This window comes from Aspergillus lentulus (genome assembly GCF_001445615.1).
Source record: "Aspergillus lentulus DNA, contig: Alt01, strain: IFM 54703, whole genome shotgun sequence".
Taxonomy (NCBI): domain Eukaryota; kingdom Fungi; phylum Ascomycota; class Eurotiomycetes; order Eurotiales; family Aspergillaceae; genus Aspergillus; species Aspergillus lentulus.
Window position 1 is genome coordinate 2,074,185 of NW_028322123.1, and position 18,849 is coordinate 2,093,033.

Sequence of the window (18,849 nt, forward strand, 5' to 3'; positions counted from 1 at the left end):
GAATTGCTTAGACGTAGGCATGACTATGAACAATCCATTTTGCGAAATAGGTAGAGTAGAAGTAAAGTATGATCAGGAATTAACCGGAATCTGAGATCCAACGCCAACGCTGCCGGAGAGGAGAAACAAAGGCAAAGAAAGGCAACAGGGTATAAGATGCAAGATCATAACCATCATTACAATAGGAGCTAGAGGAGGTATCAATCAATCAACGAAAACAACAAGGCAGCTTAGCTCCGTTCCAATCTCTTCTTCTTTTCGGCAAAAACAGCCTCCAGCTTCCGAATCTGAAGACCAAGGCCTTTCTTCTCGGCGTTAGCGAGCAGCCAAGTTTCCATCTTCTCCCGCACATAGCGCATGGAATGAGTGACAGGGAGGATCGGCTGGTTCTCAGCGTTGAGGAGGTCCCGATCAGGGCCCGCGGCGTCGAGTTCCATGCGTGCCCAGCGCTCGGTACATGGGTTGAGTAGGAGGTCGAAAACGTCGGTCCAGATCTCGCGGTCCCAGTACCGTTTCAGCGACTCGCGGATGCGGTACGTCCGCACGGACGCCGAGCCGCCTTCGCTTTTCCGGACCGGAGTTGATTCAATGTATTTGCCGAAAAGCATGACGTGCACGGTTCCTGCGAGGCCGTACAGATCGATCTGGTGCGTCCAGGGCCGCATCTCGCGGATCTCATTGCATTCGTGTTCGCCGGTCTCCCAGTCGGCAATAAACTGGACTGAAGGCTGGAATGCTCGCATGTCTATACCGCGACCGAAATCGATGAGCGACAGGCCCTTGTTGCGCCAGCCGCACAGACCGCGGGGGGAGTAGTAGATCTCGCGGGGATCGGTGATCTCTTCTTCCAAGCCGATCAGAGAGGGTGCAGTGGCCTTGTCGTCGAAGCGAATGAGACAGTTGTCGGCTTTGATATCGCCGTGCAGGATGCCGCACGAATGAAGGGCCTCAACGGTCCGGAATAGTTCCACAGTGAAGAACATGGCAAGAGCCTCGTCCAGACCACCTTCTCCAGTGCCATTGGCCTTGATTGACTCGTTACGCATATGATTGACCAGATCCAAGAGTGTTCCCTGCCCGCGGTAATCTTCCACGAGAATGCTTTCCCCTTTGTACACGTGAAGCTCGTGGGCGCGGATGATACTATCAGTCACACGAGATAGCTCTGGTAATTGGCTTATGCGATCGTGAGCGATGCGAATCATGTAGAACTCCCATGCGTTCGGAGGCCCGACTTCCAGTTTGACCGCCTCGAAGCCATAACGGGAGTTACTGCGGGCTATCACTTTTCTTCCGTTCGTAAATTGGGAATCTCGACTGCCATCGTCTGCGGGTTCGGTTTCCGAATCGGAGGACGGGCAGTTCTCGAGGCTATCGACGCTTTCCGCAAGGTACACTGGCGCATAAGCTCCGGCTCCAAGTTCTCGCCTGATGATATAACATCTCTGTGCTCCGGGTAGTTCGAGAATTGGCACATCAAAGGACGCTTCGTCACCGCTTCGAGGACGCTTGACATGCGTTTTGACAAACTTCTGGATCGCAGACGCATAGTGGCTTTCCACTTCAGGGTGACCATGGTACCCAGGGTAGGATGCAAGCGGCGGATCCACGGCGTGAAGAATGGTGTTGCGAATGCTCTTGTCTGTGGGATTACACTGGGCATCGTCGATAATAACCCGATGTTGTTGTTGTTCCTTCAAGGGCGACAGTATCTTAAGGCCGGATCGAGCTTTCTTCACCGTTGGACTCATCGCGACATCCTCAGAGAACACAGTGAGATTCTCGGTTTGCTGCGGTGTTGCACCAATCAGCGGAGTGGTAAAGAGGTTTCCCATCTGCGGTTTGGATGGTGTTTTGGTGTTGTACAGTGTGTTTCGAGCTGCTGTCATCGAAGGGAGAGAGTGCTCGGTTTGCTCCACGATCGGTGTCATAAAAGGTAGACGATTTTGTGCGACTACGGCTGGATCTCGATACGGACCATAAGGTGGATTATAGTCCTCTGGCATCTCAGGCACGAACCTTTCTCTCCTGCTTGTCTCTTCAGCGTCCAATGTGTTCTCATGGGGTGAGATGGGATCCACTCCCAGTGAATGCGTTGGGCCCTCTTTAGTGGAGAACTGAGTCCATTCACCGTCAACAACACTCTCAGCCTGCGTCTGGTCTTCAAAGTCCTCCTCAGCTTCATCCTCAGATCTGTGGAAAGTAGTGGTCTCGTCGTCGCAGAAGTCACTGGAAGTGACGGAGATGCGACCAGTGCATGTGCTCTCACCAGCACTCGTGTAGTCGTCATCCTCAAAGTCACTACTATCTGCTACATTCTCTGTCTCTGCTTTGAGTGGCTGGTTGAAGATACTGTAGATCTCGTCGGTAGCAGCGCGAGTATGGATTGTCATTGTCGGCTCAGCCGTGCTCTTGCGCCGAATCTTGCCTCCTGTCGGAGAGTCGAACTTCATTTTGACTGGACAGTTCGCCAATGGTTAGTGAGGAATTCAAAATTGAGGGAACGAGAATGAAGCCAGGAGACGTTGCTTACTTGTTTGTGTCTCGCCTTTGACTTCGCGTAGTTTTATTTTCCGTGCTTTGCCAGCTTTGCTCTCATTCAATCCAACTTCAATCGCCCGCTGCGTCCCTTGTGAGCCTGTGTCTTTCACTTTCAACTTTTGACTAAACTGCTCTGACAGTTCCTGATCCGGGCTTTGCTCAATCACATTTCCCACCGGTTGCTCTGCACCAGCAACATTGCCGGATAACTCCTTAAAAGGTGCTTTGTGCGAGCGCCAGTCTTTATCCATCCATCCACGGTGCATGGCCCGAAGTTCTTCAAAGCTGACCTCTTTGGTCGGGTTCCTATAATCAGGATATACTGCTTCAAGATTGACAAAGACACGCTCTCGTCGTCCGGTTCGAGGATTTACCGCTTCCCTTACATGATGATCTGGAACTTGTTTTGCTTGCATCGTTTCTGTGACAGATAGATTTGGATTTGACTGAATACATGAAAACGTAAACCGAGATACGGTACATGCCACCAATTAGTCCTGTGATCGTAAATATATGGAATTTCAAGAAAGGGTGACAAAACAGTGAACATGAACTCACCTCATCCCTGAAGATCGGCATCTTCTCCTTCGGAGCAGCCTTCTTTCCTGCCTTCAAGGTCTCCCCGGCCCACGGCTTCGCCTCCACACTGTTCTCCTTACGTCTCTCGTGCATCGACCCAATGCTATCCCATCCCTTGGTCTGTCCTGATACAGCGGGCTGGCTTACTGCCGAGTCGGCGTCCGAAAAAATAGCCATCTTGGGCTTCCCAGACTTCGTCCGCGGGGCAGCCGCAGCGGCAGGAGCGGGTCTTTGAGCTTGCGTATCGGCAGCCGGGGCTGCAGACAGAGAAAATGGATCAACCTTGGCAGCCAGTGCAGGTCGCACCGCGGGTAAAGCGGGTGATGATGGTCCATTATCCTGCGTGCGTTGCTCGTACCGCTTCTGGAACTCGCTGTATTTGCGGATCAATCGTTCAGTTGGTCGAGCTTCGCGGTCAACTCCCAGTCTATACACTTCCTCAGCTTGAGTCCAGCGTCCTGCGCCTTCGAGCCAAGCGGCGAACTCTTCATAAAAAAGAGCTAGTCCTTCACCGATATGGTGACGCGCCAGAAACGCAAAAGTCTCGCGCGGAGAGTCTGAAAAGAGCCTGATATAGTGAAGCCATAGCCGCAGATAGCGGGGATCATTCTTGTAGTGAGTTGAGGAGAGGAATGCCCTGACGGCGCGTTCGAGTAGAGGAAGAAGACCGGACTCGGCGGTCGCTTGTGCAGAAGGGTATGCGTTCAGTGTCCATTTCACGTAGCGGTCATATATATCAAGCGGGTCGTCTGAGTCGTCAATAGCCTGCAGTTCTGCCTCATACTCCTGTCGAATGGCATCATTCAAAGTCCTGGTTTCGTTTGGTGATGGAGCCGCGAGTTTGTCACTAGGATCTCTGGGTGAGAAGATGCGAGCAAGCTCTTTGGCTGAGCGTCCCCCTGGTAATGATTGAATGTTCTCCTTCTGATTCTCGATGATATCAAAATTGATGAGATCCTCGGAGGCCGCCATGGCGGCGACAGATAAACAAGCGTGCGGCCAAAGGAATTGTTCTGGGGTGAGTCGTGAAAATATTCGTCAAGGGCACAGAGCCGTCAATCACGGCTTGAGTGCGTCAGTTTGCCGATTGGGTAAGTCGAAAAAGTCGTCAGTCGATGGATTGTCGAGCAAGGTCGAGATAAAAGTTGAGGTCGAGAACTACGCAAGTTTCCGTTTATCGATAAACAGCCCCTTTCGGTTGCCCTGGCTACTGATCACGTGCACGCTATCCTATACTTGGTAATATTCGAAGGACGGCCTCGCCTCTGGGAAGCTGCAAATTTACTAGACAAAGTCTCAGATGAAATAATGAAAGACTTATAGATATTTGTGGTTTTGGAGGCATTTGATAGTCTGTAAAATGATTAGGAAATATTGATAAACTGAGTGCGCAATGACACTCGGATGTCATGTCGCAGTAGCAGGCGTCTAACTAGGATTCTCCGCCTCCGCGAACGTTGAAGCATCAAACCTGAGCCAACTGAACTCGTCACCTTGAAGTGAGGAATTCTCACCTTGAGACAATTGTTGCGCCTTCTTCGTTTCTGTAACATATTTTATGGTCCAGCAGACTCGATGCCACCACGATCCCGCAATGTGACGTCCAGCGCCGTCTCCGAATCCTCCCCTCAAAGTCCGAGAAGAAGCGACCCAACGAAGAACAGAAAGCGAGACATTGACGAGCTGCAAGAGCAGAGCTCTCCGCTGAGGAGATCCAAGCGCTTCAAGTCGACCGAGGCATTGAGAGCTTCGCCAGCCCCGGGCAAATCGGAAATCATCGACGGTCCAGCTACTGCCGATTTGGGGCAAAAGAAGCCGGGAGTGTCTCCAAAGAAAGAGAAATCTAGAGTTTCGGTAAAGGAAGAAGTCGAGGAAGAGATTGAGATAACCGTTGATACGAAGGTGGGAAAGAGGAGTCAGGCAGAGCCAGACAACGCAGACGAGACCACTACAGTGACGGGAAAGATCTCGAGAAAGAGGAAGACCAAGCGGGAAAAGGAGCTCGAGATGCTTCCTCTGAGGGCCAGAACACAAGGTGTGCGCATGTGCGTAGGGGCCCATGTCAGTGCCGCAAAAGGTTGATTCCTCCTCTGTTCACTCAACACGCATTTCCTGGCAGGGCTAATCATATTCATGACGTTAGGAGTTTTCAATGCCGTGCATAACAGCATGCACATCGGGTACTATAAGCAGATTCTGGCCGATTGAGTGGGGATTTTGGCTGATGTACCCTCTAGTGGTAATTCATTTGCCCTCTTCCTGAAGTCGCAGAGGAAATGGGAGAACCCTCCCTTGCAAGATGATCATCGAGATCAGTTCCGTCAGATGTGTCTGGAACACAAGTATGACGGCGCGAAGTAAGCACACAGAGTCATCGTACTCTATTGATCTGACAATACTGACCAGGCACAGGCACATACTCCCCCACGGCTCATATCTCGTCAACCTAGCCCAAGAGGACAAGGCCAAGGCCAAGCAGGCATACGATTCATTCCTAGATGATCTCCGCCGCTGCGAAGCGCTTGGAATTACTCTCTACAACTTCCAGTAGGCTCAGATCATCACCGAGAATACCAATCCGGCCGTTCACTAACTATCCTCTAGCCCCGGAAGCGCCAACCAAAGCAGCCTCTCAGACGCCCTCTCAAGGCTCGCCAAGGCCCTGACCAACGCCCTTGAAGCCACCTCAACCGTCGTCCCCGTCCTGGAGACAATGTGCGGCCACGGCACCACAATCGGCGGCTACCTCCCCGAGTTCCGGGACCTCCTCGCCCTGATCCCACGCGAGCACCACTCCCGTATCGGCATCTGCGTAGACACCTGCCACAGCTTCGCAGCAGGGTACGACCTCTCCTCGCCAGCCGGCTACCAGTCCTTCATGAAGGAATTCGAAGACCAAATCGGCCTGCAGTACCTCCGCGCCCTGCACCTCAACGACTCCAAAGCCCCGCGCGGCAGCAAGCGCGACCTCCACGCCAACATCGGCACAGGCTTTTTGGGCCTCCGCGCCTTCCACAACATCATGAACGACCCGCGCCTCGAAGGCCTCCCCATGATTCTCGAGACGCCCATCGACCGCCCTGCCAAAACAACACCCACCACCAAGAAGGACGAAGCGAGTGACGCCGAGGCCGACCCGGAAGCCGGCTTCGACTCCGACCCTGAACAGACCAGCAAGAAAAAGACCCCCAAGCGGATCAAATCCAAACCCACCGGCGCGAAAGCTCTCGTCCCGGACCCGGGCGTCTGGGCCCGCGAAATCGCCCTCCTCGAGTCCCTCATCGGCATGGACCCCGACAGCCCCGGGTTCAAGGCCCTCGAGGCACAGCTCGCCGATGAGGGCCGCGAATTCCGCGCGAAACACCAGGAGCAGTATGAGCGGAAACTGGCGGCCGAAGAGAAGAAGAAGAATAAAGCTGCGGGGGCGGGGAAGGGCCAGAAGACGGTGATGGAGATGATGCAGACCTCGGGGAAGAAGAGGAAGGGGCCTCAAAAGGAGGTTGAGAGCGAGAGCGAGAATGAGCTAGAGAGCGAGGATGAAGGATGTCAGAGCCATTGATTACCGCAGTTTGACCCTGGCTCTTGTATACTATACTACGTGACTATAACCGAAGAACGAATGGCACTACGCAGGATGATGCTATCTGAGAAAATGATGGCTGGAAATAATGCTGCCGTTACTTGAACTCTGATAGAGCGAGGTATCAAACAATATCACGTTGCGACATGGGTATTGTCATGCGAGATCTCAAACTAGCTAAGGAATCAAGACCAATAGGCCAACTCGGAGGATATATAGACAGCATTGTCAAAGTAATCATTGGTATCACTCGAAAACGAAAACAGAAACATCCCCTCAACATAGGATGTCAATTGCAATATGTGCACGAGCTATTCGCAGCTCGATCATCTATACCTTCCCATGAGTTCGGTGACAGAAATCTAGCTGAAGTCCACCCTGTATGTCAATGACGCTGCTCTGGACCATCCAAGCACCGCCGTCTTCCTGTCCCGCTAGTTCCAGACTGACAGGAGGGAAGACTCGCAGGATACGCCTCGGACACAGGCAGAAGCCGAGAACACAGACTTGAAACCAAACCAGTGGCTTCGATGAAAGCGTCGTACAATCCAAGTCGCTCCTGGTCAAGGTCTTTCTCCCGACACTGCCCGGTCGGTGGACGGCTGCAAGTTCCCTCCAGAGCTGGGGCCTCGTCCCACCCGAGGCGGAAATTGGGAGTCGGCGGTCAGGATTACGGGCGGTGCGGACTTGAGCGGAGACGGACCGGCCAGACGCGGGGAGAACGGTCGACTCTCATTATCGCTCAGATTCCCCGTAGAAATTGTGAGTCCATGAATGTTGCTACTGGCCCCGCTGGCCCGCACTTGGAACGAGCGCCGATCGCCAATCAAGCCATCGACGGGAGCGAGGTTGTCAGCTGTAGGCACTTGCGACACCGGAGTGACGATGCTGGTTTCCGGATCGCTAATTCTGTGATACGTTCCACGCGAACGGGAACGAGCACGACCGGAGTCGTCACTTTCCGAGTCCAGGTTCGGGCTGCGCTCCCAGGTGCCTCGTCGTGCCTCGGAACGCATCTTGGAAATCTTCATGTAGTTGTAGCAACCAATACTGGCAATGGTAATAAGCAAACCCGCAATATTGACCGCGGTCAGTTGGTCATGGAACACGACGCCTGCTGCGCTGATCGTAATAACTTCCTTGAAGATGCCACAGATACTTAGGGTGACGACGGAGGAACGTTTCAGTAGAGCAAACTCGGCTGAGATCATGCAAAAGGCCAGCACACCGGGGAAGATTAGCAGGAAGACGGCAAAGACGCCGCCATGAGTCTCTGACAGAGCGGCAAAGCCGTCGGCGATCTTGGCAGGGCCTTCAACGGTCAGAGCGATAATAATCAGCGAGAAAAACATGACGGGAGTGAGGAAGAAGAGGGTGGAGAAGGGGTTGGAGGTAGCCGGATGCCTCAGGAGTAGAATCTGAGTCAGTCCCCAGCGGAAACCTGAAAAGAAGGCGGAGGCGATGACTAGAGCGAAGCCCACAGCATTGAAGGCTGTTTCTCCGGCGACCATCATGACGACGCCGACGGTCATGGTGGCTATGACAAAAATCAACTTGACGGAGGGCGTCTCCAGTCGGAAAATGAAAGCGAAGAGAAGGACGAAGGCGAGAGCGGAGGATTTGCACATGGTGAGGAAGGTGAGGGAAATGAACTTGAGGGACATGTTGCCCAGCCCGATGTCGAGCGACGTCGCTGCGCCGCAGGGAACGAGCCGGGTGAGGTAGAAGAGTTTGGTGAGAATGGGAGTCGATTCGGAGGCATCATGACTGTTTCTGAACGGTGAACCGGACGAGGAGGACGAAGGGTGTCGCGGGCGCAGTGCCGGGATCAACCAAAGAATGAAGGACGCGAGACTGAACTGCACGAGCATATGCAAGCTAGTCGTAAAAAGAGGAAAAGGAAACACAACACGGTCTTCTGAGAACATCCATTTATTGTACTAGTTGACCAGAGGAAAAAAGAGTCAGTATGCAAAGTCCCGAGTCGGCTTCTCCCCGCCAAAGGCAGGGGTCAGGGATGATGGATCACTTACAACGGAGATTGACAAGGAAAAGAAGTACCACAAGAGGATGAGACACGCATTGACAAGCAGTCTCTTGACGACGTTCCGATCTGCTAAACCCATCGAGAGGATATCATATCGGGAGGACTTGACATCAGCTATGCGAGCATCCAATTGCCTCCGTTGTTTCCTCCGTCGGCGTCTCTGACGTCGTTGTTTCGCTGTGAGACCGGTTTCTTCATCATCGTGGAGCTCATCGTCAGAGCTCACATAATCCATCTCCACACTTTCTGCGATTGAAGACAGATCGGAGACGTCTGCGTCATCGGCCGTCAAGGGTTTCTGTTCGTCGCGCTTGTGGTTGACCGCCTCGCCAATGGCTCTGGAATGATCCTCCCTCTGTTCGGTCGGGGCGGCCAGCGATGAGGGTCCTGCGCCTGTGAGGACGGAGCTTCGACGTCGATGGTGACTTCCAGCCGGCGATAGCCCCATTTTGTAAGGTTATATGTAGAGGTAAGACGGGAAACAGGAGTATAATCAAGGGGAAAGGAAAAAGAGAGACACAACGAGGGAGGAAGAGACGGATCTGCTAGGGCGCAGTGGAATCCATCAGCGATTGATAAATAAACGCGAAGATTTGCCTCAGTGGATGACAGTCGGGTTGAATGAGATCACAGCTGGAGAGCTCGAGGGAATTGATAAGGGCACAAAGGAATGCAGAGACGAAGATCAATTGATCTGACAGGTCTCGTGGGAGATGCAGGGATATTGACCGTCCTTCCGTATGGCAGAATGAATGATAATACTGACAACAATAAGATTGCTCACAGGAGGAGCAAGAGGGAGCAAGGAAAAAAAGAAAAACAAAAAGGAAAGGAATCAATGCAGACCAGGACGAAAGGGGTAAAAATGAGAGATATTGCAGGTAGGCAAACTTCTTGTCGTAGATACAGAGAAAAGAAAAAGGGAAGACACCGCCCCGACCTGATGCAAGGGCGCGATGGATTGGGGATGGAGGAAATAAAATGAAGTTTATTAGGATCAAAAGAGGAGGGAGACTGAGATGGTAAGGTACCTAAGAGATAGATAGATCTATCTCGTTAGTTAGTTCTTAGTTTACAGTCATCAATCAGGATCATGCCTAACTGACCTTTGACTAGTTTATCTACTTACTTTTAATTCTGCTTTTGCTCCATAGTTATCTGCCCAATTATTATTCTGGTTAGTCTATCAATAACTGCATGGGTTATTAATTCCATTGTGCAATATCCGAAAAAGTCGTGTGAGTTGATCAACAGACAACAGCCCCCAGATCCAAAGTTTAAGGAGAGAGGGGTCAGGTAACTTTTGGCCGACGATCCCATACAAACGGTACCTTGGGCAGGACATCCTCCACAGACCATAGCTATAAGATCCATGAGATCATTGATTGCCTGACTTGACCTGGCATGATTTCTATCCCAAAAGAAAGAAACCTTCAGCAAAAACAGGTCTATTCTGATACTGACTGGAGCAAAGAACAGTCATAGAATGACTCTCCGCTGCCTGTGATACCTCGCTAATAATAATAATAATGATGATAATAATAATGGAGAACTGACTCTTGGCTGCTTTAGCCCCCTGTTAGTCTCGCCTAGGAAGAGTCTAGTAAATGGGTCCGGCTGACCCTAGATTCCTTTTAACCTCCCTGTAAGAGTCCCCGACATCTCTGCTAATGCACGGAAGTTGTGCCTTGTGGATGAAAATCTTGTAGGGTCATCATTTTACTGTTGGTCCTTCCGGACGATCCGGGGTTAATTATCCTAATCATTCTTCATGATCCTTATTATCCTTAGTATCCTTCCTTGATGCATAGGAAGAAAGGATCCGATAGGAGTCTTCCAGGCCAGCCCATGGATATCCATCTAGGATCTAATTAAGTTGACCTTGACGAACGTTTATCAGACGGTTCGATTGCCTACCTAACCATGAAGAATGTCTTAACTGATTAATAATAATAATGCGGTCAATATTAATATCGACCCTGGTGGATTCATGGACTTCTTCTCAGCCACAATTGGTGGATGCCATGTCCGAGGCCGATACTCCATACCTTACTTACTCCATAGGCCGAAGCCCTACAACTTGTGCAATGATGATGAAGGCCATGATATCACAGCCTGGACTAAATACAGGGATTATACAGGTCTTTGACGACCTTGACGACATTCCATCCTCATTGAAGATAGAAATCATCTGGAAGTTGCCAAGATTGACTAAGAGGAGTTTGCATATAGAAATGAAAGAAGAGACGGTGAGAAGTCACGGGAGCAACTGTGATCATTATTTCTTGGCAAGTCAAAAGGTACTACTACTCCATAGAAGTCTCGATATCCACTCTCCAGGCTGGACTCTTCCAGTCCAAATAAACAACCTCCAACCGAGGATGTATGATCTATCACATACTGGATAAAACTCAATGAGCTTCGGATGTGCATATGATTCGGTGCCTTCGAGTCTCTCACCGTGATGGTTCAATTCCATCATCTCTTGTCGCTGGAAGCTTTCGGCCAGACTCTTCTTCATAGTACAGTCCCGATACGGTGACTGCATCCGAATAGCAGAAAGCAGAAGATATCACGGTCATAACTACCACCACCATCATCATCATCATGTCGTTACTATGTCCAGAAGCACAAGGGATGAAATAATCCTTAGATGGATATTACGAGACAAGTTGGCCCTATCCCCGGGCCCCTCATCAGCTTCTTGCATCCTCTGTGCTGTCTAGCAGCTCCAGTCATTGCAGACACGCAATAGCTGTTTTTGATACTCAGGAGAATCCCCATTATCATCAACTACGTCCGTGATCTCTGAGGATACTCCTCTCTCTCTGATTATCCGTCATGGCCACTACGTACAATGCCATAGAAGACTATGGGCTCATCGGGGACATGCACACCTGTGCCCTTGTGAGCAAGCATGGCAGCATAGATTACATGTGCTGGCCTGTCTTTGACTCTCCGAGCGTCTTCTGCCGCTTGCTAGACACCCAGAAAGGGGGCTACTTCAGCGTTTGCCCGCCTTCGTCTGCTCCCAATATCCTCAATAAGCAGCGGTACCTGCCGTACTCCAATATGCTCGAGACACGATGGACCAACGAGGATGGCGTGGTGACCATGCTGGACTACTTCCCTGTGGCGCCCAAGAAGAGCGCCCAGTCGGCCAGGATCCTGTCCGGGTATTGTCCCTGCAACGAGCCCGGGGTCAACCGGTTCAAGTCCGGGTTGCGGCACTCCGGCGTGATCAGGAAGCTGGACTGCAGCCGGGGAAATATGGACTTGCAGGTGGAGATCTTCCCCGCGTTCAACTACGCCCGGGACACCCACACCACCCGGTCCAAACTCAACGACGATCTGAGCAAGCATCAACTCCAGACCGTCCACTTTGAGAGTGACACGGAGAAACTCCAACTGGAGATCTTCGCCCATTCCAAGCAGGTCGAGAAGGTGGGATTTCCCCAGGTGAAGTTCAGCATCGAGGACAAGCCAGGCATGCAGGGCCGCGGCCTGGTCGCTTGGATCAAACTGTCCCAGGGCCAGAGCATGACCTTTGTCATCCACAGCCCCGAGAAGATCCTGCCCAGCGACGCCATGATGGAATCCTACCTCGACAGATTGGAGGAGGAGACGTTCGACTACTGGACCTGGTGGACCCGCCAGTGCACCTTCCGCGGTCACTACCGGGAAACCGTGGAGAGGAGCCTGCTCATTCTGAAGTTATTGACGTACAAGCCCACGGGGGCCATCGTGGCGGCGCCCACCTTTTCCTTGCCGGAGAACGTGGGCGGCGGCCGCAACTGGGACTACCGGTACTCCTGGGTCCGCGACACGGCCTTCACCCTCTACGTCTTCCTCAAGATGGGCTACAGCGAGGAGGCGGAGGCGTACGTGAACTTCATCTTCGACCGGATCTTCCCGCACGCGCAGCAGGAGGCCGGGCCGGGCTCGAAGCGGCCCTTCCTGCCGCTCATGTTCACCATTCGCGGCGAGTACGAGATCCCCGAGGTCGAGCTGAGCCATCTGGAAGGGTACAAGTGCAGCAAGCCCGTGCGCATCGGCAACGCGGCCGTCTTCCACACGCAACTAGACATCTACGGCGAGCTGCTGGACAGCATCTACCTGTACGACAAGCACGGCAACCCAATCACCTACGACCAGTGGCTGGCGATCCGGCGCATGGTCAACTACGTGATCGAGGTGCGCCACGAAAAGGACATGTCCATCTGGGAGTCCCGCGGCCAGATCCAGAATTTCCTCTACTCCAAGATCATGCTCTGGGTGGCGCTGGACCGCGGCGTGCGCCTCTGCGAGAAGCGCTCCAGCCTCCCCTGCCCGGAACGCCTCAAATGGATCCAGATCCGCGACGAGCTCTACGACGAGATCATGGAGCGCGGCTACAACTTTGACCGCGGCCACTTCACCCAGAGCTATGAGAGCCGTGACGTCCTCGACGCCGCCGTCATGATCGCCCCGCTCGTCTTCTTCTGCCCGCCCAACGACCCCCGCTTCATCAGCACTCTCGAGAAAATCCTCCAGAATCCGAATGAGCAGGGCCTCTCCAGCGCAAAGATGGTCTTTCGCTACGACCACGAGAAAGCTCGCGACGGTACCTCCCATCCCTCCTCCCATCCCAGCCCATTCCCCATCCCATCACTAACAAAAACATAACAGGCGTCGGCGGCCGCGAAGGCGCCTTCATCATGGTCACATTCTGGCTCGTGGAAGCCATGGCCCGCGTAGGTTTCAGTATCCGTCCCTCCGCAGATCAGCTACTAAGAAAAGGAAAACAAAACAGGCCGCAAAATACAACGTGCCCATCCCGAACCTCTGGAAACTCGCCCTCGCCCACTTTGACAATATCCTCTCCTACTCGAACCACCTGGGCATGTTCTCCGAGGAGGTCGCCATCTCCGGCGAGCAGATGGGGAATACCCCACAGGCGTTCAGCCATCTGGCCTGTGTCAGTGCGGCGCTCAATCTTGAGAAGATAGGTCGGGATCAGGATGAGCAGAATTCTTAATGTGGTTGCGCATGGTGGGGTTGGTTTCGTACGGTCTGGAGGTTATTTCAGTCTTAGACTTTCCGTAGGTCGATTTTAGGTTCTTTACTTTTCACAGGCTAGAAGCAAAATAGGATTTGTTCTCTTTTCTTTACTCTAAGAGCAATTGGATTGTTCGTATGATCACTTAGGTTGTTTGGGCAGGTCTACCAGCCAGGGACACTTGCATCCTATTCCCTCCCGACCACCTGCCTTCATAGGAACTGAGACAGCTCAGCATCCGGCGAGTTCTTTCAAATGTATATTGTTGTCCGTTGCTTATTTCGTTTTCCACATCCCCGCCTTCTATCTGTCTGGTTAAATGCATCATGTCGTCAAGGCGCTACTCTCCCGCAATATGCTTGCTCTGTTTTGGCGCGACAGGTGGTTTCACCCCACATACCTTCGCCTTGAATGAGCCTAGGGAGTAAGCCTCTGAAATTCAGATCCACGTTAACCCCCTTTCCTCTGCCCAGCAGCACCAGGCCCGGGTGAAGGACTTGTGCTAGCTGAGGTACGAGTATCCTTGACCGACGCAGACCGTGAAAAGGCCCCTGCCGTGCCGATCGTCGTACTGGCATTGCGGAGCTCAATCTTCTTGCGCTCCATTTCAAGCTGTAACACGAGACCTGTTAGCTTCGGGTTTCCCCGGGCTGAAACGAGACTGAAGGGGTTGATGTACGTACCACTTTGCGCACTCTGCTCAGAGCAGCCGTATCACCGGCCACGATTGATCGACAATCTTCTACATGATAAGGAGGCGCAATGGTGACAGCATCTGCCACGACAATGTTGGGCCCGTCCCACCGTGCCGGCATTGTGCGGCTAAACGCATCGAAGATCTCCTGTGCCTCCTTCGTGACACCCTTTCCACGCCGCGCCTCACTCTCCTGCGCTTTGCCAATGGCGCTGGCCTCTCGAGCCCTCAATGCCCGAATATCAAGCGCATGCAGCGGAGGTACGGCATCGGAGAAGGACGGGCCTTCAGCGGAGTTGACATTTGGAGCAAGCGACAGGAGCTGGAATGACTGGATCCGCGATACCGGGATAATGCGGTAATCGCCCGCTTGTGTCTGTTTGCCGTCGGCTGTGTTGATAGCAACGAGATTTGTGATGGGACAGGCGGTGAATAGAGTGCCCTCGATCGTAGAAGATGTGGGGGGTGCAGTACTAATGCGAATGCTATCATGGGAAACACTCAGCTAGAGAACATAGGGGGCTTGCAGGCTCCAGTTGCGCCAGAGCATCCCAAGGGAAATAGTACTCACCGTGCGCCAATTGCGCCGCTCAATGCCACCTCCAACGGCACCATGGCAGCTGCCATTCCCGCACTCGTAGCTGCACCCGCGGGACCTTGCGCTGGTGCTTTCACTCCGACACCGTGGCGCTTATTCTCTGCCATATGAATGCCGCCCTCGACAGAAGCAAGTCGAAAAGGAGGCAATCAAATACCCCTAGGTCTGCCGGGAACTGGAGCGAAGGTAGCTGCTGTATCGACGAGTATGCGCCGACCGAGCCGCAGTGGTACAAAACGGCAAGCCGACCGTAGGAAGTTGCTCCCAATTTTCACTCAATGGAGGTCGTCCTTTAAGGTCAGGATGTCCGCCGCAATCAGTTCTTCGCCGCAGTGATGAAGTCGACCAGGTCGAACCAAGTGGGACGTTGCGGGAAGACGGAAATAGGTAGACAAAGGAGCGACGGCAGAAAGGAATAACGACAAGAACGAATCGATGCAACCAATACAAGAATGAAGAAAATCAACAATATTGGAAAAAAAGTCACTGCCAAGCAGACAGGATGATTGGCTGTGGCTGCTGGCTCAGAAGAGGGAAGACGGTGGACGTCGTCGACGGAGAGGTCAGGGTGTTTTGGAGATGGAACAACGTTGCACTGCGGGCAGCTCCTTCGCCGCCCAATCGAGTCTAGCGGCATCACTGATGAGCAAATCATGTACACAACCACTTCTTCTCTCTACAGTAGCAATATGGTGTCTAATGGCATTTCTACATCATTCAAAGGTCTTTCGGTTCACTATGACTCGTACTACAGCCTTGTACTAGAACAGAGAAACATTCATCCATTTCCGTGAGGACCATTAAAGAAACATGCATCTAAGTACATTGATATAAGTCATTTTTTACCATCATCATCTATGTGCCCCCAAGCCATAGACAGGCCATCCTGCAGTTTCGAGTCACACTTTCCTCTCAGGGCAACGAGGTCTTACGTCCAGCGCAGTGCGTCGTGTCTCCGTCAGATTTTAAACAACGTAGGTGGAAGCGGACACGTCACCACCACGGCCGGTCCAGTTGACGTGGATATCCTTGCCCTCGGGGTAGTTCTCGTTGGCGCACTCGGGCTTGATGCGGAAGGTGTGAGCACCGAAGTAGTCACGCTGAGCCTGCAGCAGGTTGGCAGGGAGGTCCCGGGTGCGGTAGCCGTCGTAGAAGCTCAGAGCAGTGCTGAAGGCGGGAGTGGGGATACCCCAGAGGGCGCCCTTGCTGACGACGTTTCTCCAGCCCTGCTGAGCCTTCTGGATGGCAGCCTTGAAGAAGTTGTCGAACAGGAGGTTCTCCAGGTCGGGGTTGTTGCGGTAAGCGTTGGTGATGTCCTTGAGGAAGACGGAACGGATAATGCAGCCACCACGCCACATGAGGGCAATGGAAGGCTTGTTCAGCTTCCAGCCGTACTCGCGAGCAGCCTAATCAATTCTTGTCAGTCATTGCGTGTAGCCTAGGGAGATGAGCAGTGTCTTACCTCCTGGATGAGCATGAAGCCCTGAGCGTAGGAGATGATCTTGGAGGCATACAGAGCCTGCTCGAGGTCATCGATGAAAGCCTGCTTGTCACCGGTGAACAGGGGGGTAGGGCCATCGAGGAGACTGCTGGCACGGATACGCTCGTCCTTGATGGCGCTCAGGCAACGGGCGAAAACGGCCTCACCGATCAGGGTGACGGGCATGCCAAGGTCGAGAGCGTTGATGGCGGTCCACTTGCCGGTACCCTTCTGGCCGGCCTTGTCAAGGATCTTCTCGACGAGGGGAGTGCCGTCGTTGTCGTTGAAGTAGAGAACGTCACGAGTGATCTCGATCAGGAACGAGTCCAGGACACCCTTGTTCCACTTGGCGAAGACATCGGCAATCTCGTTGACGGGCATGCCCAGACCACGCTTCAAGATGTCATAAGCCTGTTGTCACGTTAGTGGCCTGTCCCTGCAGAGTATCTGAGAAAAAAGACGTGGCATACCTCGCAAATCAGCTGCATGTCACCGTACTCGATACCGTTGTGAACCATCTTGACGAAGTGACCAGCGCCCTCGTCACCAACCCAGTCACAGCAAGCCTCGCCGTCGCTCTTGGCGGCAATGCTCTGGAAGATGTCCTTGATGTAGGGCCAGGCCTCCTCGTTACCACCAGGCATCAGAGAGGGGCCGTAGCGGGCACCCTCCTCACCACCGGAAACACCGCTGCCGACGAAGCGGATGCCCTTCTCCTTCAGGTACCTGGTGCGGCGGTTGCTGTCGGGGAAGTGGGAGTTACCACCATCGATAATGATGTCACCCTCCTCGAGGTGGGGGAGGAGAGACTCAATGAAGTCGTCGACAGGCTTGCCAGCCATGACCAGCAGCATGATACGGCGGGGGCGCTTCAGCTTGGCGCAGAACTCCTCGACAGAGTGAGCACCGACAATGGACTTGCCTGGATTGAATCTGTTAGTTTGGCGTTCCCTCAATTGAAGACTTATCAGTGAGAGCCTCACCCTTGGCCTCATTTTCAAGGAAGCGGTCGACCTTGGAGGTCGTACGGTTGTAAGCGCAGACAGTGAAACCGTGATCAGCAACGTTGAGGATCAGGTTCTGGCCCATAACGGCCAGACCGATGAGACCGAAATCAGCACTAGGTGAAGGACGCGCCGGTGCGCCGACATTGATGCCGGCCAAACGGGCGCTTAAGTCAGTTGGTAGATTCTCAGGTAAATAGTTGAAAAAGAACTGGGAATTGATTTATTGGCGGAGCTGGAAATGCATGGTTTCAACGGTAGTAGGGTTGAAAATTCCAACAAGCTCAATTTTGAGCTCCTTATAGCTCAAGAGCCAGCTTGTCCAGCGCAACGTATAGCTTTGCGACGTTGCCATCAACGCCGCAAAGATAGCGTAGGGGATTGAAAACCACGGGATAGAGTGATGATGATGTAGTGGATGGAAGCGGACAAACTCAAGAGTACTTACACAGCTTGGTCAGACATGATGTAAGACAGAGAAGAGGGGTATAGGTGGGATGAAGTTCAAGGAGATAGACCGTAGATAGGGAATCTACAGAAACAGCTCCAATAGAAGATGATGAGAAGACGAGGGTATAGAATGGATAACGGAGAAGAAGAAAAGGAGAAGAAGGGAAGAGAGAAGAAGATGTCAGAGCTGGATTATTATTATTTTATTACTAGGGATTAGGTGTAGTTAATTACGGACCTTGGATGCTGACGGAGCAACCTTCCGTCATGGTGGGACACTGCACAGGACAAGAAGTGGACAACGGGCGGGGCACCAGAAGGAAGTGAGGGAGCAGAGTCGTCCGGTGAGTTGCAGTCTACGTAGATAGAGTAACGCTGGAAGCATCCATGGGAACTAGATACAGATGATTACTTTAGATTAGTTGATCATGAATCAATCCCACGGATGGTGGGATTGTTCGACAACTGCACATGGTCTCAACACTGACTACATAGACAATTGTAATCCTCCTTTCTTAAGAACACTGGATATGCTACTGCATACTCCGTACACACTCTCACAGGGTCCCTTAACAGTGAAAGAATATCCCCCCTCATTGTAGAAACAGAGCAAGGAACTTCGGAGATGACGGTAGTTGATGGCGGGGCACAGGAGCTGTACATGGAGGGGCAGACAGCCAAAAAATGTGGTGGACTAACTGGTAGTGGTGCTAGTGCCTCCAAGTCAGGCATGCTCGGTGAAGCAAAAGAGCCCATATACTTCCGATCACGATATGAAGAATAATTACTCCGTCTATCAAGATTAAGATATTATTAGCCATGATTGCTAAGGCATGGC

General features: G+C 52.5%; 6 protein-coding genes across 6 annotated transcripts; 2 read left to right on the forward strand and 4 right to left on the reverse strand.

Moving 5' to 3' along the window:
* Positions 1-230: 230 nt before the first annotated feature.
* ALT_0651 (putative checkpoint protein kinase (SldA)) lies at positions 231-4,092 on the reverse strand (the record flags this gene model as incomplete). Its single annotated transcript, XM_033556111.2, has 3 exons — positions 231-2,458; positions 2,534-2,987; positions 3,100-4,092. 3 exons carry the CDS (start codon positions 4,090-4,092, stop codon positions 231-233), a joined length of 3,675 nt encoding a protein of 1,224 aa, XP_033412002.2.
* A 603-nt stretch (positions 4,093-4,695) lies between these two features.
* Positions 4,696-6,679, forward strand: ALT_0652 (DNA-(apurinic or apyrimidinic site) lyase APN1; the record flags this gene model as incomplete). The annotated part of the gene is made up of 5 exons (XM_033556112.2): positions 4,696-5,197; positions 5,264-5,300; positions 5,358-5,477; positions 5,533-5,667; positions 5,725-6,679. 5 exons carry the CDS (start codon positions 4,696-4,698, stop codon positions 6,677-6,679), a joined length of 1,749 nt encoding a protein of 582 aa, XP_033412003.2.
* Positions 6,680-7,263: 584 nt separating this feature from the next.
* Positions 7,264-9,195, reverse strand: ALT_0653 (putative nucleotide-sugar transporter; the record flags this gene model as incomplete). Its single annotated transcript, XM_089599011.1, has 2 exons — positions 7,264-8,559; positions 8,734-9,195. 2 exons carry the CDS (start codon positions 9,193-9,195, stop codon positions 7,264-7,266), a joined length of 1,758 nt encoding a protein of 585 aa, XP_089456675.1.
* A 2,393-nt stretch (positions 9,196-11,588) lies between these two features.
* Positions 11,589-13,764, forward strand: ALT_0654 (glycoside hydrolase family 15 protein; the record flags this gene model as incomplete). Its single annotated transcript, XM_033556114.2, has 3 exons — positions 11,589-13,350; positions 13,416-13,480; positions 13,540-13,764. 3 exons carry the CDS (start codon positions 11,589-11,591, stop codon positions 13,762-13,764), a joined length of 2,052 nt encoding a protein of 683 aa, XP_033412005.1.
* Positions 13,765-14,235: 471 nt separating this feature from the next.
* On the reverse strand, positions 14,236-15,184 carry ALT_0655 (anticodon-binding domain-containing protein; the record flags this gene model as incomplete). The annotated part of the gene is made up of 3 exons (XM_033556115.2): positions 14,236-14,397; positions 14,469-14,964; positions 15,051-15,184. The coding sequence occupies 3 exons, from the start codon at positions 15,182-15,184 to the stop codon at positions 14,236-14,238; spliced, it is 792 nt and encodes a 263-aa protein (XP_033412006.2).
* Positions 15,185-16,042: 858 nt separating this feature from the next.
* On the reverse strand, positions 16,043-18,026 carry ALT_0656 (NADP(+)-dependent, decarboxylating phosphogluconate dehydrogenase; the record flags this gene model as incomplete). The annotated part of the gene is made up of 5 exons (XM_089599012.1): positions 16,043-16,483; positions 16,540-16,968; positions 17,028-17,479; positions 17,541-17,728; positions 18,010-18,026. The coding sequence occupies 5 exons, from the start codon at positions 18,024-18,026 to the stop codon at positions 16,043-16,045; spliced, it is 1,527 nt and encodes a 508-aa protein (XP_089456676.1).
* Positions 18,027-18,849: the final 823 nt, after the last annotated feature.